The sequence below is a fragment of the Pygocentrus nattereri genome, chromosome 24 (genome assembly GCF_015220715.1).
Source record: "Pygocentrus nattereri isolate fPygNat1 chromosome 24, fPygNat1.pri, whole genome shotgun sequence".
Taxonomy (NCBI): Eukaryota; Metazoa; Chordata; class Actinopteri; order Characiformes; family Serrasalmidae; genus Pygocentrus; species Pygocentrus nattereri.
This window is the reverse complement of record NC_051234.1, coordinates 27535138-27553668: the sequence shown is the minus strand read 5'-3', so window position 1 is coordinate 27553668 and position 18531 is coordinate 27535138. Positions and strand designations below refer to the sequence as shown.

General features: G+C 40.0%; 2 protein-coding genes across 2 annotated transcripts in view; one reads left to right on the top strand and one right to left on the bottom strand.

The window, feature by feature from the left end:
- The window catches only part of smpx (small muscle protein X-linked), a 31132-nt gene extending 28671 nt beyond the window's left edge, over nucleotides 1-2461 (bottom strand). The window contains exon 1 of the mRNA XM_037534178.1: nucleotides 2393-2461. Within this exon, the coding sequence (XP_037390075.1) occupies nucleotides 2393-2458 (66 nt within the window). The 5' untranslated portion in view covers nucleotides 2459-2461. The remainder of the gene's footprint in view (nucleotides 1-2392) is intronic.
- On the top strand, nucleotides 908-18264 carry mbtps2 (membrane-bound transcription factor peptidase, site 2). The gene is made up of 11 exons (XM_017718276.2): nucleotides 908-1180; nucleotides 5455-5603; nucleotides 7608-7746; nucleotides 9267-9370; nucleotides 10175-10302; nucleotides 11384-11502; nucleotides 11634-11814; nucleotides 13760-13854; nucleotides 13934-14129; nucleotides 16122-16197; nucleotides 17493-18264. Exons 1-11 carry the CDS (start codon nucleotides 1106-1108, stop codon nucleotides 17713-17715), a joined length of 1485 nt encoding a protein of 494 aa, XP_017573765.1. The 5' UTR covers nucleotides 908-1105; the 3' UTR covers nucleotides 17716-18264.
- The last annotated feature ends 267 nt before the right edge of the window (nucleotides 18265-18531 follow it).

The following is an 18531-nucleotide window of genomic DNA, read 5'->3' as shown; positions in this document are numbered from 1 at the left end:
GAAAGAATGAAATGTTTACTGACATGAGATGCTAGAGTCTTCCTTCACGTCAATAACAGTGACAGCCTAAATACAGGTAATCTTTAGCTTCTCTGACCAACACATCCTGAAAAAGTCTAATCAAGATTGCAACGATTATTAATACTTCTAGTTCAGTACAGAACCCCAATTTGTGTTTAATTAGGCAACATGGTATTTATCAAAACCATGCCTTGAGGTTCACAGCCTAGATATGGAACATTAAAATATCTGAACTAAACCTCAGCAAAACCGTGTCTTTAGCAGGTTTAAGATAAGCCTTGGTTAGACCTCACAAACAGCGACATCTAGTGGCAGATGTGTGACACAGCCATTGGGTTTAGTTTAAACCGCAGGTGCTGCTGGAGTTTAAGAGCCCGCGCGTTTCATTCATGTTTAAACTCGGGTTAAACTCTAAACCTCAGCTAAGCTAGAGGCAGTGCAATTGCCCGAATATCACACAAATGTAGATAACAGATAAACAGATAAACGCGTCTAAAACGAACAAACAACAACAAGTCCGTTTTGTAGAGAGGGGGCGGGGCTACGGCGCAGACTCAGCATAAGAGCCCCTAAAGTCCCTCTCACTCTAAACAGAGCTGTAAGCATAAAATTAAATAGCTGTCTTTTTCTCTGGCATCAGTAACTATTTCATTTAATAACTTTTTTGTGATGTAGCTTTAAAAAGACCCGTTAAATTGCTTTAAACAGTAACCCCCCCTCCCTTTAAAAAGTAACGCCACCCTATGGTTCCGATCAGCACCGCTCTGAACTAGAACGGACCGTTTTAAATCCAATCTCTCTGAATGCCTTTGCTGATAGTTTTGTCAGTTTTTACATGTGTGGAATTTTTTTTATGTATAAATGGAAATAGTAAGACACGATTTCTCCGGGATCGACTAGGCGCACTGATCCTTCACAGCGTGTCTGGTTAGACTCTCCGTACTGCGCTGAGTGTCAACAGGGAAGCGGGGCAGCAGCGTGAGTGTGTGTGGTGTTGGTGTGTGTATGTGTGGTTATTTTGTTCTCTTCAGATGCTCGTTTTCGGTCGGAATGTGCCGCTGATCTGGGCGATTTGGCTGGAGCGATGATCCCCATCCCGGTGGTGGTGTGTGTGCTGGGAGGCTGGTGCGCTGTGTATCTGCTGGACACGGCGCTCAGGGTAAAGCACTGTTCACGGCTTTAACGGACAAACAACTAACTGGACGTTACTGCTCTCACTGCTGCACCCGAAATATCCATATAGATACTGGGCATCTGCATTTCATATAACCACTCCACAGCCTCAGCCTTAGGCAGTGTTCCGAGAGTACTACTAAATAACTGAGGTGGTGCCTTAAAGGGACACTCCACCAAATTCTCCACGTAATTAGTGATGTAAACAAAGTTATTCAGACTGGTTTGGTGTGAAACGCTCCATTCTAGAGAAACTCGCTGAGTCTCAGAACTGTTCCCACTGGTGGTGATATGATCCAGACGTCCACCTCTAAAGGCTCCCACTCAAAGTTATTAACTATATGAGACGGTTATGAATGCGCCGCCTGATGTCTGGCATAGGATTTGGCCTAAAATGTCTTCTTATGCCATTTATTTTAACCAGTGTAGGGCGCTGTAAGGCAAAAATAGTCCCCAAAGCTTTGCCACTATTTTAGCATTATCAACATTAGCTACATATAAAAACCCAGGAGGCACATGTAGGTTCACTTGTGGTTCTGGATAATAAATAACTGCTGTATTTTTGTCGTAGACATTGTGATCTCTGGTTCCCATCTCCACCACTGTAAAGAAACCGGAGTCTGTAGGTTTTTCTACAACGGACCATTTCATGTCGACGTTTCTTCTCTGCACTTTGGACTCGAATATCTGGGAGTTGCGTTTCTAAAACCTCAGTGAAACATCGCTGTTTTAGCAGTACTGAAACATGAGCCATGAGCCATGTTGAAGGAAGTCAAACGTGTGGCTTATAATGACCAACGAAATAATCTTCTCAGGAAACTATTCGTCCCGTTCGTCAGGTTTTTAATCGAGTTTTCCGTTCCACCTTAAATGGAGCCGGAGCTACACACCGCTGTAGGCGCCAGAGTGTGCCTGCTGCAGCATTTAAGGTGGAACGGAAAATTCGAACAAGAAGCTAAGTTCAGTTTAACTTAAGCTGTGAGTAACAGGTGCCGTTACGTTAGCCAGCTTGCTGTATGTGGTGAAGCCTAAATCCAAACCCAAGTAAAGAACTTTTCCAAAATGGCTAAAGGAGCTACAGTTGAACGTCATGTTGCGGTTAGTTAGCTTAGCATGTATCAGCGAAAAATGGAGTTAGTTGTAAATGTAAAACCTGAACTTCATGCGCGGCTTTTTTTTAAAAGCATCGCCACTTTACCTGAAAACACGAACAAACATCGGTCAGAAGATGGAGAATATTTAAATCCTTCATTTCGTCCAGCATGTAGTTTCAGCGTCGCTCTGAAAGTGTTTAGTTCTTCTCGCGGCGACGCTGTTTGCTAATTACCGGTACCGCGGTCCGTTTCGCACATGCGCAGCCTGAGAAATTCGGGTTGTTGGCTGAGAAATCTGATTACTACAGAGCATCGCGGGTGACAACCTGTATAAATAAACAATAATGCGTGGGAATGAGATGATTAAGTTGTGGCCGCGACTTAGTAAAGTGTGGGAACAAGATCCTAATGCATGGCCATGAATTAGTAAGCCGTGATCTCGTTCCCACGCGTTAATAAGACATGGCCACGACTTAATCATCTCATTCCCATGTCTTACTAAGCCGTGGACATATATTAGGATCTCGTTCCCACGTGTTAATAAGGCATGTCCGTGCATTATTTTTATTTACCGCAGAAATCGGATTATGATCAGATTACTGAGTGCATGTAAATGTCCTCAAGGGCAAACCTCGAAATCCGAGAGTTGACTAATGACAAAGCCGTACAGACCCGTTAAATAGTATTACAGAATGAAGTTAAACAGTAATTATTTGTAATTACTGATAAGAGGTTCAGGGAGATTTGATGTTTGATGTTTCAATAGTAGAGAAACTTACAGACTCCGATTTCTTTACAGTAGTGGTGATGGGAACCAGGGGTCGCCACGTCTACAACAGAAGTACAGCCACTTTATTTAATATCCAGAACCGCCAGTAACCCGACTGTGTCTTCTGAGTTTTTATATGTGATGCTGATGATGGTAAAACAGTGGTAAATCTGGGAAAAAATCCAGTTTTCATTCAAAAATCCAGGACTGCTTTGCCTTATAACACCCTGCATCTGCTATAAATGGATTGAAATCAATAAATTAAAATACATTTAATCCCTCTTTATCTCAAAACACAATGTCAGACATCAAACAGCATATCTAAAGTTTTCCTGTAATAACTTTCAGCAAGAGAGCTGAGGCATTAAACTCTTCAGATGTCTGGTTACTGTCACCACCACTGCGAACAGTTCTGACTGTGTATGTTTCTCTAGAACGTAGCATTTCACATTAAACCTCTCTGGATGACTGTTTACATCTCAACCATTTAATTACGTAGAATTTTTGAAAAATCGGTGGAGTTACCCTTTAAGAACTAACATGTAACTGAGTAAAACATTGATAATTAGTATTGACCTATCATTTGAAAATCAAAATGTCTTCAAATATGTTACAAACACATGTTAACTGAGCAAATGTAAATTCCCACCTCTAACCCTGCCTCTGAGATGATTTACACATTAAACTCAATATACATGTGTAGTGTATATCTTGTAATGTATAAAATGAGTGTAAATTCTATATAATTGCCTTTGCTTTTTGGCTTTTTATGTAAATCCACTGTTACTTGTAATGTAACCTGGGTGTAGCATTTCACTGGTGTCAGAAGAAAACACCAACATGCTAACTTTACAGGAGAAGGGGAAAAAACCTACTTTACTTTTAATGTAAGTCAATGGAACCAGAAATTTTTCCAAGCAATTGTGGGCCATTTCTTTTGGTCTATTCATCATGAAATTTACACACAATGTAAAGGACAACAGGCATTTTTAAATTATGTCAAAAACTGAAAATTGGTAAAAATGGAGGTACAAGGTTTTCTCCTGTCAGCAGTGATTGGTAGCGGATGGGTAGCTTTTAAGGCTGCACAATAATATCGGGAATCGTATTGGTGTTGGACAATAATTGCTTGAAAAATGATCAGTGTTGAACAGCATTGTTTAGTTTTGACTGTTATTTCAAACCAGTATTTGATGATGCATTTGTTGCATTTTGGAAGACCAGGATGTTTTGGTTACACTATTAGTTGGTTTGTTTTTGCTGTATTTGGTACCATATAGAAATAAATGCTTTATTTCTCTATACGTTTATTCCAAGTAAATGTAGTCTCAGTTTCATAATTGTTTATGCACTGGCATTGATGGATATTATATGAAAAATATCAGATTTTGGCATTGACCCACAGTTCTTATAGTGGTACATCCCTAGTGTGTAACTAGTTTGTTACACTAGTTTGTTACTTTGTTACACTAGTTTGTTACTTTGTTACACTAGTTTGTTACACTAGTTTGTTACTTTGTTACACTAGTTTGTTACTTTGTTACAGTAGTTTGTTACACTAGTTTGTTACTTACACTAGTTTGTTACTTTGTTACACTAGTTTGTTACACTAGTTTGTTACTTTGTTACACTAGTTTGTTACTTTGTTACACTAGTTTGTTACACTAGTTTGTAGTCTCAGTTTCATAATTGTTTATGCACTGGCAGTGACGGATATTATATGAAAAATATCAGATTTTGGCATTGACCCACAGTTCTTATAGTGGTACAGTCATGTCATTTTTTGCATAGATGTTTAGCTGGTTTTTGTTATCCTTAGAGATAAGCTAGCTAGTCAGCTCCCATAATGATGTCCACATCTTAAATTGAATTTGATCCACGTGTGTTCTGGGTTTGCCTGAACACAAATCTGAAGACATTTTGAAATGATCATATGAATTTTGTTGCTTTTTTCACAATTTATTATATTAAATTCAGTCTTCAGGTAACACAAGACCACTGACTTTTAACAAAACCATAGAACATTTTGGCGACCGTTTACTGTAGGGTGTTGTTCATAAGCTTACATAACACCTACATAGGCTGGTCATGACAACTGACATGAACCTGCATAAATGTTTACAAAACACTTATTTGAATAGGCGTAATTCACTCAAAAGGTTACATTGGCCAGTTTTGATCAAGGTTAGCTAAAGTAGTCTTTATGACAGTTGATGTCTATTGGATGAAGCATTTATAGACATTTATGTAGGGTTATGTCAGTTGTCATGACAAGCTTGGTGTCATGTAGCCTTATGAACAGCACCCTACAATAAACTGTTTCCAAAATTTTATTTTGAGTAAAAGATTTCAAGTTGAACATGATTTTAATGTTATTTTAACATCTTTACACTGCAGTCGTCCCCCTCCGTGAAGAGCTCCTATGAGTCGTGGCTTTCTGCTAACGGCCTCTCGTTGTCCCCCTTCCACATCCGCTGGCACACCAGCCTCTTCAACCGCCTCTTTGCCAGATGTGCACATTTCAACCCCACTTTTCTTTACCTATGGTACGGTATAATGATTTTACTTCTGTGTATTATTATGTGCTTTTTCAGAATGGCTGTCACTTGAAACTGGAGAGAAGGGGGAATTCCACAAAATTTTTCAAAAATTGTGCATAATTCAACCAGAAAGAAGTAAAGCAAGTCATTCAGAACAGTGTAATGTGAAATAGTTAACTGTGGAGAAACTTATAGAAACTTTCTTTACAGTAGTGGTGATAGGAACCAGGAGCCAACAGTGTCTACAGCACAAATACAACCATTTCATTTAACCTCTTATTCGAACACATGTTGTTATATGCTTACAGTTTACTGCTGAAAGCCAAAAATCTTAGAAGCTCTTTGTTTTATTTTATAAAAAAATTTTTTTTACAAATCATATTAATGAAGAGGCGGCATCTGTTTGTAGTTTATAGCCCAGATTTGTGGAAAAATGAGTCGAATTTCAGTAGAAAAAAACTTCTTTAATTATCATGTCAATTTACCCATTTATTATGCCCATTTATCTGACTGGAAAGTAGACAGTCACAGCCTCTTACGACACCCACCTTTTCAATGTAGCTTATGAAATATGAAAGTTATGAAGAATATGCATTTTGGAACCACCGGTGGAGTTTAAGAGGTTAATATCCAAAAACCAAAAGTGAACCTACTCATGTAGGTTTCATCAATCATTTTTTATGTAAAGTTTGTAATGGTAAAGTAAAAAATCTCAAGCCTTGAACATTACAAAAGCAGTAAAGTGGAACTGGACATAATTCTTAGTGTAATCATTAAGCATGTATATACATTCACATCCCACAGGCGCCCCCGGTTAACTGACAAATTTTGTTTGTTTTCTAAGTGAAAAGATTTTCTCTACATCCTCTCTAAACTTAAACATGGCATTCTGAAAGTTTTCAGAGCACAATTCTTTTTATTTGCTAAGCCTAACGTGTTTAATGTCTTTAAAAGCTCCAGAAGGTTGTTACAAAAAATGGACTGTCTGATGTCTGAGACACTGTTTTATGATAGTTTTGAGAGGGTTTTTGATTACGCCTTTCTAAATTCGTTTGTGGTGGAAGGGTACATGGAAGGTGTTGAGGCAAAATATTCCACATAGGAGATTTTTTAACACACCAGCACCACGTCAGTGTTGCTGCAGTGCTGAGAATGATCCACCACCCAAATAGTACCTACTCTGTGAGGGTCCATGGGGGTCCTGACCACTGAAGAACAGGGTAACAGAGTATCAGAGAAACAGATGGACTACAGTCTGTAACTGTAGAACTACAAAGTGCAGCTATACAGTAAGTGGAGCTGATAAAATGGACAATGTGTAGAAACAAGGAGGTGGTCATAATGTTATGCCTGATCAGTGTATGGGCTGCACCCTGTCAAAAAGTGATGAGTACTGCAATATAGGTTATTCTAGCCTGACACAGATCAGCAAACGGAAAGTATTTAAACGGAAAGCCATGGCTATGAAGTTAAAGAGCCGCCTTTTTGTGTTGCAGGGGTGCGTGTGGGCACAACCTCACTCAACATAACATGCAACATAGATTTTTATGTTAACGGACCTTTCATCACTTCATACTGCAACAGTTGCATCATTTGCAGAGGGTTACGGCAGTTATTTCTCAGCCTAAAGACCTTTTGTGCTTTTGTACTTTACCTTTGTTTATCAGAAGTCTTAGACCTCCCACCTAAACTGTTTTGATCATCGTCATCGTGGCTGTGATGTAGCACAATTTTGAAACGCGTAAAGGACTCACATTTGAAACCAGCCAGGCTAAAGTACAACTTCCACATAGTGGGATAGTTTTATCACTTATCTACCCAAAGTAAACCGTGACAGTCCATAGTCCATACCCCCCATAAGAAGTCTCAACCATTAATGCACAGATGTCTGTATATGATTATTAAAGACTACCTTTGAATCCCATTTTCAAAGCACTTTTATCACACACTCAAAAACATTTGATCTGCAAGCAGGTTTGGTGACATCCACTGTGTTTGTGCATGTTGCAGGTTCAGTGCTGGGATGGTGTTTGGGGTCGTGGCCATGTTTGGTTCTGTAGTGCTGCTGAGCAGAACTCTGATGCAGACTCTGGCTCAGATGATGGCCGAGACCCCTGAGGGATCCCATGAGCAGGTGTTGCAGGTGGTGGTGAGTAAAGCTAGACCACGGTCCTTTAGTATGATTGGCCGATGCTGATCAGGAGGAGGTGGGATAACGCGACATTTCACTACCCAAGCAAAAACAACAAATACGTTTAAACTAGTTTAACAACCTTAACACTGGAAAAAAATCACGTGAAACAGGTGCAGCCTTAGGCTACGTTCACATTACCAGGTTGAAGTGGCACAAATCCAATTTTTGGCCCTAATGTGACTCAGATCTGATGCTTTCAGAGCTGTAAATCTGATCTTTTCTGATCAAATCCGACATGAGCCACTTTATAATTGTGGCTTTATATGTGGTCCTAGATTGGATATGTATCTGATTTATATGTGGTCATATTTATATGTGGTCCTAGATTGGATATGTATCTGATTTATGGTCATGCGACTTTTATGTGATGCTCGGATCGGAATTCATGTGCTTTTTTCCACTGCGTCATTCACCGTTACTCTGGCAGCAGCACCGAACAAAACATGGAAGAGCAGCACATCTCACTTTACACCGCGTGAAATGACATAAGATAGTGACACATTTGAGTAGCTGCTCATACTCGCTGTGTTCTGTCGGTTGCTGTTCTGTAAAGTGTCGTATCTAATTGTGTTCCAAGTTAAAATCTCGAGTCACGTTTGTTTTTCAGAATTTGTAAATAGTATTAGCTTGGCCTCAGTCAGATATTGTGTTTAAATAAATAAATACGCTATCAGTAGTGAAATTTGGCTCACATGTTGTGTGTCCGCTCTCACTTTTGGACGAAATAAAGGAATGTATTGATCGCTGATCGAATATTTAGGCCAAGATTCTGATCTGTAACTGATCAATATTTCAATTTTTTCCCATTTAGGGCTGAGAGCAGATTTTTATTTGCTGTTATTTTGGCCCATAAAAAGAATAATGACGTGTGTCACCCCTGAAAACCACTTCAAAAGAATAGCGCAGCAAACCGCAGTTCTCTTTCAAACATAGCAGAAGAATCCAGACATATTTGGTGTCTGACGTTTGCTTCTTTATCTTTGCAGCTAATGTATCTAACAATTAATGGAAGCTTATACCGCAATAGCAACTTTGTAAGTGATATCAAATAGGCATGTTTTCACACTGTATGACAAAGTTATCTATAAAACTTGAAAAGATATGTTGAATAGCTGAAAACAGTAGCGTCAGCTGTCTTGAGGCTTGAAATTTGTCTGTGCTTCTGTCATTTTCCATGGATAACTAAGCTATACAGTGTAAGAAGCCGCAAATTGGTTGATTCATTCAGGGGAAAGGAAAAATGCTGTAAACTACTTTATTGCTGAGCTCTGCTGATTGTCAAGTGATGTGTGCTGATGAGTAGACTGCAGCTTTCAGTGAATATCCTTGAAGATCTGCAGTCACCTTAACCCAGTCGAGTTTATTGGTTTGCATGGATTAACCTTTTGTTCTGCCACACACTGTGTGCTGTGATTTTTATAGTTCAACTTGCACATTTGAGTCATATCTTGTCTGTCATTTCTGTTGATGGCCAGGTGCCTGGTGTGAATCTGCCCGTCAGTCAGCTGGCCTATTTCTTTGTTGCTATTCTGGTCAGTGGGCTCATACATGAGTTTGGCCATGGGGTGGCAGCACTGAGGTAAGAGTGTATTGCAATGGGGATCCTCATAAAGCACAATCAGCCATGACAATGCATTTTAGTCTAGTCCAATATCTCTCAGCTCCAGTTCAGGACCGGGCTGTACCAGCTTTGTGTACAAATCTTTACTAAATTCTAAATACTAAACTACTAATCCTTAAGTCATGTCTTAACTAGTAACTACATAATGCGTACGCAGTGACCAGTCCTAAAGACAGGGCTTTTACGTGACATAGCATTGTTAATATTCCAAACATACAGTTCATTTCCCAGTCTGTACAGGCCATATATCACTATTGTCGGTACAAAACCTTGTATCTCCATTTTTGCCATTTTTCAGTTTTTGACATTATTTAAAAACACCTCTTGTTCTTTACATTGTGTGCCAATTTTATGCTGAACGGACCAAAGGATACAGGCCAAATATGACTTGGAAAAAAGTCTGGTTCCATTGACTTACAATAAAATTAAAGGAGGTTTTTTTCCTTCTGCTATAAAGTTATCATTTTGGAGATACATGGTTTTTGTTTAGGAGAACAGTGATGTTAAGATTAAGACTCTCTGCTCAGGAGATTGAAGCGCTGACCTTCTGGACACAAGGCTGGTTCCCTAACCCACGACTGCCCCCATGACCGATATGGAAACTAATATGCTAAACAGCCTGTTTTGAATTCATTGTTTTTGTTAACATATTAACACATTCACATTTACATATATCCAGTAACACAGTGGGCATGTATGGAAAAACATAAACACATAAAAGCTGACCATCCTGACTTTGTGTCTGTTTCCTGCTGTCCACAGGGAGCAGGTGAGGCTGAATGGCTTTGGCATGTTTATGTTCGTAATCTATCCGGGTGCGTTTGTGGACCTGTTCACCACTCACCTCAACCTCATCTCTCCTGTGCAGCAGCTGCGCATATTCTGTGCTGGTATGTATGAGCAGATGTGTGTTTGCCCAAACTGACTTGTTCATCCTGCTCTCAGGTTCTTTTCACAGAGTCGCCACCAGATGGAGTCAAAGCTACTCGCTGTGTCTTCGATGTACAGTCATAAGCAAAAGTTTGGGCGCCCCAATCAGATGACATATTTTGTTGATTTTCCAAGTAAAACTAAGTTTCACACATCCTCTACAGAGAACACACCTCTGTATATTTTACTGGACAACTCTGTTACTGTGTTTATTTGTACTCCTCCTTTGCTGAATTTCACCATATTTGGGGGAAAAGATAAAACATAATTTTAAATTCAGTAAATAAAAAGAATTAGGTACTAGATTTATTATTAAACAACATATTTGTGTTTAGAGAGGATGTAGAGGATGTTTTAACTTCTTGTGTTGTGCTGGTATGAGAGGATTAGCCACAGCAGTGCTGCTGGAGCTTGTAAACACTCACTGTCCACTCTATTAGACACTCTTACCTTCTCAGTCCACCTTGTAGATGTAAAGTCAGAGATGACAGCTCATCTGCTGCTGCACAGTTTGTGTTGGTTATTCTCTAGTCCTTCATCAGTGGGCACAGGATGCTGCCCACAGGACGCTGTTGGCTGGATATTTTTGGTTGGTGGACTTTTCTCAGTCCAGCAGTGACACTGAGGTGTAAAAACCCCAGCAGCACTGCTGTGGCTGATCCACTCAGACCAGCGCAACACACACTAACACACCAGCTGCTGAGAATGATCAGGTACCATGGGGGTCCTGACTACTGAAGAACAGGGTAAAAGGGGGCGAACAAAGTATCAGAGAAACAGTCTGTAACTGTAGAACTACAAAGTGCAGCTAAATAGTAAGTGGAGCTGATAAAATGGTCAGGTGGTCAGAATGTTATGCCTGATTGGTGTATGTGTATTGTAAACAGTGAAGGATGGTCCTCAGCTCTTGAATTCACAGGCTTGTTACATCCTATGAGTGATTATTCGTTAACTTCAGGGAAAGCAGTACAAAGCTATGAGTAAGGAATGAAAGCCTGAGCCCTGAGTTTTGAAGTTCACATTCAGTTGTTCTGTGTGCAGGTGTTTGGCACAACTTCATGCTGTGTGTGGCTGCTGTGTGCTTCCTCCTCCTGCTGCCCCTCCTCCTCTTCCCCTTTTACTACACTGGAGCAGGAGCCCTGGTTACAGAGGTTGTGGAGGTCAGTATGGGTGCTTACATCTAGCTCATTTTCCCCCTCAGTTAACTCTCAGTGTAGCGTCTCAAGTCTTCATCCATCACTTCGCAGACCTCTAAGTCCAACACTTTTCTGCTCCCTGTCTCTTGTGTTAGGACTCTCCGTCGAGTGGTCCTCGTGGGCTCTTTGTTGGGGATTTGGTCACTCAGTTGGAGGACTGTAGTGTGAAGGGGGTGGAGGACTGGCACTCCTGCATCCACCAGCTCGCCCACCAGCCTCAAAGTGGCTACTGTGTCCCCACTGCTACCCTGCAGCTCAACCGTGCAGCTGGCAGAGGTACAGATGAAAAGTAGTTTAAAGCTTTTTACCTGACCAGTCCAGTGTTATTGTGTATTATGTAACATTAGAAAAACGACATACGATGAAACTAAAGACATTCTTGTTCAATATCAATATCAATGTCTTGTGAGATGATTAAAGGATGGGTTGGATCCTGTTCTCCTCAGCTATTAGCATAGATTTGTTCCCCCACCAGCACACCTGATCTAACTTAGGGACCACCTTCTATATTTTTTCTACATTTTATTTTTTGCTTGACATTTTAATTTTTTGCCTTTTCATACGGATGTATGTAAATGACCTCTGTTCAGATTAGCTGCACTGTATAAAACAAAAAAAAAACAGTGTCTGTGTTTACATGCAAAGATTTTTGCCATTCTGATTCTAAATGAAGACTGAGGTGTTTATTTGCTCACTCAACAATCTGATGGAAAATCTCAGTTTGACAAATAATTTGATCCAAAATTATGCACATGCATAGAGCACCACTTAGTGTAGATGTTACCATGACAACGAGCATCATGTGAGTCCATTATTATTCTATTATTCTTCTTTTTAACAGATTATTCACAGGATTACCCACCTCATTCAATAGCATAGAAATTGTGTTTCTAGTCTATTCCGACTGCGCTGTATACATTGATGTATTCGATTCCGATTTAGTTATTAGTCAGATTGTTAATGGATTATCAGATTGCATGTAAACTTGGCTAGTGTGTGTCTACTAATTGTTGAAATCAGGGGACAGTGAGGGCCATTCCTGAAGCTCCAGCTCACATTTATTGAAGCAGTGAGAGACTAATGTGGGTGGTATCCTTCCTTCAGGCACGAAATCCAACACTGGAGAGACATTCGAGACACATGAAAACGCCTGATGTAAACAGCTACACATCTTGCTATCCATTTATGATCAGACCACTTAAGATGAGTGTTAATACCAAGTATGCATAGGACCTTAGAGGACACCATGGATGAGTGTTAGCACAGAGTTTGGTCAAAGTCAAAGAATTTATTATCCACATTTTGTGGAAATTGTCATTAGCTGATAGTTGCTAAAGAAAATTCCTGATCTGCCTAACCAGTCTTAACAAGTCAGTTAAGTTCTGTAACTTTAGAAGTGAAAGGGTGTCCAAACACTTGCACAGTACTACAATTACTACAAATATTCTACCTTTTCTATTTTTTATGTAACTCAAATATAACACAACTGTGCATTCACATTTAATTTGAATTTAATTCAAGTGAATTTAATTTTCTCTTAGTGTAGTGGGGAGTGATGAGGCAGACGCATGGGCTGAGATAAGCGAGATTTATTCAGGGCAAATCCAGGGTCATGGTCGAAACAGTCCAGGGTCATAGAGCCAACACGGAGCTAAGGTGGGACGGACATAACAAAAAGAACATACAACAGAGGCTAGCAGAGAAACAATACATCAAACATACAAAACAGACAAACATATTCAACAATCAGTACATAGCAATCATGCAGACAGCACGTCAAGCAAACATATCCAACAAAGACCAATGAAAACATGGGGCAAACACAGGGTTTAAATAGCACAAGGATGATGAGGGACAGGTGGAAAACAGGTGGAAACAATCAGAGTAGAGGAATGGCAGAGTAAGGAAACAAGGGGGCTGGACTGGGAATATAAACACAACAAATGCACATGGAAGGTCAAAACACAAACACATGGACAGGACTGGGAGGGGCCAATCGTGATACTTCAAAAATCAACAAAGTATACAATTTGGCTAGGATTGCTGAAACTTTCAGTGTTTTATGAACAAATAAATACAGAATTTTCAGTGTAAATGAAACAATCTGTAATGCAGGCATGATAGTATATCTAATATTAGAATGATTGCCTTAAGACTTAGTAATGAAGTTCTGTAGGTCATGCTCTAGTTCTGTAGTGCTTATCTTTGTCCTTTTTTATAGCTTACAAGCGTCTTGATGGGACGATGGAGTGTTGCAGCAATAGCAGCCTGACTGATCTCTGCTTTGCGTATAGCAGTAACCTGGAGAGCAAACTCGTAAGTCAGTATGCCCACACCCACTCAGAGCAAAATGGGGTTCTCTGTCATCCTTTATTCAGCTGTCTCTCTGTGCCAGTTCGCCTGCCTGCCGGCTAGAAAGACCATCCAAGCGAGCCGTACGTGCCGTACCAATGCAGACTGCCAGACGGGCTTCAGCCCCAGCCTGTGCGTGATCCCCTCGCTGGAGAACCAGACGCGGCTGATACGGGTCAAGCATGCACCCCAGGCAGACATGCTGTTTGTGGGCTATCCTTCTCACCTGCAGTTCTCAGGTTTGCTTCTTTTTTACCCTCTTAAACTCTAAAGGCTCCTAGGTGGGACCACACTTCAGCTCTTCATTGTTTTAACTGCACAACTTGCATATTCATTTCATAATAGTTACAGTATATTTCATATTAGATAACAGTGGTGAAACTGTAAGAGAGAGGTCTTATTAATCTCTTATGGTTGTAGGTATATTTTGGTTTCTCTATCTGAATTTACAAGCCAAATTATTCAGTAGCTGCATGAAATAAATGTAAAAAAATTTTTTTGGTTAAAGCTCTCCTCAGATTTACAGAAAATTTGTGTTATGATCATAAACATATTGTTATGCATACAATTCAAAAGAATTTCTACAGTGCAGATCACTGAAGAGATGATATCTGACATCCAGCTTATAGCTCAGATTTGTAGAAATTTCTTTTTAATTACACTACAACTCTATTTGAATGGAAAGAAGACAGTTATAGGTCTCATATGACACCCAATATTCAAATGAAGCTTATGAAATAATGACCGTTAAGTAAAGAATGAAGAAAGATGAAGGTGTGGTTGGTTAGTGTAGTGGCCAACACATTTGTCTTCTACACTGTAGACTGCGGTTCAATCCCCCACCAGGGCAAGCACCCTACACTATGCCAATAAGAGTCCCTGGGCAAGACTCCTAACACCACCTTGGCCTCCCTGTGTAAAATGATCAAATTGTAAGTCACTCTGGATAAGAGTGTTTGCTAAATGCCGTAAATGTAAGTGTGTTTTGAAACCACCAGTGGTTCCAAGGAGCTGAAGAGGTTCATTTCTGCTAGAGCCCTTGTGTCTGAAGAAATCAGTCCCACATGTTGTCAATCAAAACTGACTGGTTAATTTCACCATCAATTCCAGATTCTGTTGGTGGTAAATCTAGTCTAGCTCCTGAAGGCCTAACCAATGGGAGAGCTTGGTTGGCTGTATCTGCCTACAGTGGGGGGAAAAAAAGCAAAGAAAAAAGTCATTGCACATTTTTCCATCTGTGTTTCAAGAATGTAACCCTTCTGTTTCCAACCAAAATGGTAACAATGAAATAACAGCAGTGCAACAGCACATCCAGAGTGTAATTACAACAAACATAATCCTGTTAAATAAAAATAGACTTAAAATTATTGACTTTAAATTTGTTTTGTTCCCAGAAATCACTAGGCCTTAAGTGTTCCCCTCTGGTAGTTTCTGAATAATGAGTCTTAATATTAATAACTAAAGAGTTGAAGAGTCTAGCGTTCAAGGTAATTGTCTTTGTGAATCCATGTTCTAAGGCATATTATCAAGTCACAACATGGAAAACAATCCAAAATGACTGAGTTGTTATTAATGGGGAATTTCATCGAGTTGGTCATTGAGATGTAAATAAAGTCAGGGTGGTTTATGAAATGTTGCTTTTGTAGATCTACTTAGCCATAATAACAACGACACATTCACAAGCACTACACATACATATACCTTACAACACCCTGCATATCGCTGCTGTCGGAACAAAACCTCGTATCTCTAAAAAGGTAACTTTACAGGAGAAGGAAAAAACATACTTTACTTTTAATGTAAGTCAATGGAACCAGAATTTTTTCTACTGCATTTTGGGCCGTTTCTTTTGGTCCGTTCATCATGAAGTTTATACACATTGTAGAAGACAAGAGTTTTTAAATTGTCAAATTGTCAAAAAACGAAAAAGTTGGAGATACAAGGTTTTCTGCCAACAGCAATGACTTACATCTCAGGCCATTAACAAATCTTTAAAAAATAACCGTGGCTCAAAGCATTCTGTGTAATATTTTTCTGTATGGTAGGTTTTAGAGATATTAAACACTTTAGACATCTGGGTCCTATCACCACCGCTATGAACAATTCCGACCCAGCAAGTTTTTTCCGCAGTGGTACATTTCACATCAAACCACTCTGAATGACTTTTATTTACATTTTATGCATTTAATCATGCAAAATGTTATATAAGCAATGGTGTTTTTCCTCTGTAGTGAGTCTGACCAACTTTGTACCTCGTCTGGGCTTCCTTCACTTGGACCTGCCTGTGATGCTGGAGACCCTGAGCAAGTATCCTTTACCCTGCCTTTACAAACGCAGATGATACAACTGCTACTGTGTAAATGCATATTTATCCCTGCTATAGTAACTGAGCTTGTAAAGAGTGCAAACCTCTGACCTCAGCTTGATTATGATTCTTTAGGAAATAATTCAGTGTATTATGAAATCTCAGTTAACACCACGAAATTGTAAAAAAGAAACAAAAACATTAAAGATGGGCCAGAACTTTGCGCTGGCTACATTTGAATTTCTCTTTTAGTTAGCTATATGCTTACGAAGCTTGAGGAGATACTACATGTGATCTCTGTAGAGAATGTGTCACTTATTTTCACATAGACAATCAACAAAACATGTAATCTGACCAGCGGCGCCCAAACGTTTGCATATGACTGTACTTTATTTAAGCAATAGAACACGAGAGGGAGTGTTTTCACGGAACTTCATGGCTGTGATTTGGTCGCCATAGATCATCTGAGCCATGATGTTATAGCAATAACACACAACCTTAAGGGTCCTATTGCTTTCATGCAACAGTTCAACAAATAAAGTAAGAAGTTAATCAATGGCCGTGAACACGGCGTTTAATATGTTTTAATGTTTAGTTCCTTCCACCAAATTATAGCTCCTTAACAAGCAGCCTGTTGCTACGAACTCCGTTCGTTCTCCAGCTCCTTACACCAAGTTATCAAACCATCATCAACACTGAGCAGCTTTTTTGTTTTTTATTGCTGCAGGTTTACGGCTGTTTCATTGTCAGTCTGATTTGGTCAGACTCTGAAGATGAGACTAGATGTTTGGCGAATGGTGTTGGGTTCTTTTCTGGCTGATTGCAGGTTGTTTAGCTGTTCTTTTGTCACAGCTGGCGACTGAAAAGCTGCTCAGTGGTGGCGACAGTTTGGGAATCTAATGTAGTCTCATCTTCAGAGTCTGACCAAATTGGCTGTCAGTCAAATGTGACCTTAAATGTGCCCGTTTTGTGTTTGGGCAAAGTAGGAAGTAAAAACGTTGAAATAGCTTGAGCCTCTCCTACAGCTGTCAAACTCGTTGCTTAGCAACGAGTCTCACCACCACTTGGCTTATTAATGTTTTATGTTACTTCTAGTGGGTCTAGTGTTTTTCTAGTGGTGGTAAATAGGTGTGTCTTGGATTATAAATGTGGTACCCAGTAGTTTTCCGTGGTCTGACAGATGTTCTCTCCTTTCGGTCTTTATGATAATTCACTGAAATGTTTTGGTTGAATAGGCGCAAATGTTATGCTTTAAAGCCCTTCATGTGCTCTTATCCTTAACCGCTGCTCTTCTGAGGTATCTGGTGTCGTTGTCCGGTGCTCTGGCCGTGGTGAACGCAGTGCCCTGCTTTGCTCTGGACGGACAGTGGATGCTGACCGCCTTCCTGGAGGCCACTCTGCACTCATTGGTTCCAGAGAAGAGCAGCCGAGAACTGCTGGGCTTCTTCATTCTACTGGGGGGCAGTGCTCTTTTAGCCGCTAACGTGGCTCTAGGCTTATGGATGGTCACAGCACGATAACAGACAGCTGCCTCCTCCGACTGGGAGGAGAGGATTTTTGTTTTATAGCCTTTAGTGATTTTCTGGAAGGACAGATGCATTTGAGCAGCCGGAGCAGCAAAGACTAATTCCCAGCATGCAGCAGCAGTTGAGGAAGCCTGGTGGTCAAAGAGCTGCTGTAATGGAGAAGTCGTGACAGAAGACACGCTGAAAGATTAGAGACTCTCTAGTGCAAAATGACCTCCGATCCAGTGCCTGTGAAGAGTAACACTCTTTACCACCCACGCAGATCTGTCTCCCTGGGAAACCTGTAAATCACATGATTGGTTCTTCTTTCTGTGAAGGTTTATCCTGTTTGTTCTTTCTCACTTTATCATTTTCCTCTAATGGACATTTTGTCACTGCTTCGGTTCCCAGCTCAGTGTGTTGCCGCTTCACTACGTGTTGTCATGTAAGATGAATATGATCATCCGGAGATTTTATGTCCTGAATTTACCTGCAATATGATGCGTTTGCTAATTTATTGTGTTTTCTTTGTTACCTTTATAAACCAGCCTGACATAAAACTTTCAGGGGTTGAGTGTTTTAATTATTTATTTAATTATTTATCTGTTTATTTGTTTGTCTTTGAAAATCTCACAGAGGTCTAAAAGCTCACTACTTTTACTTTTACTACTTTTACATTACATTACATTAAATGTAATGTAATGTAAAAGTAGTGATTCCAAATCAACAAGCATTAAACAAAGTTTAAAGTTCAAACTTATTCCAAATTATTGAGGAATACGGTTTATTCAGCTAGGGCTGGTGGTACTATGAGCAGGGTTGTAGTGTTGG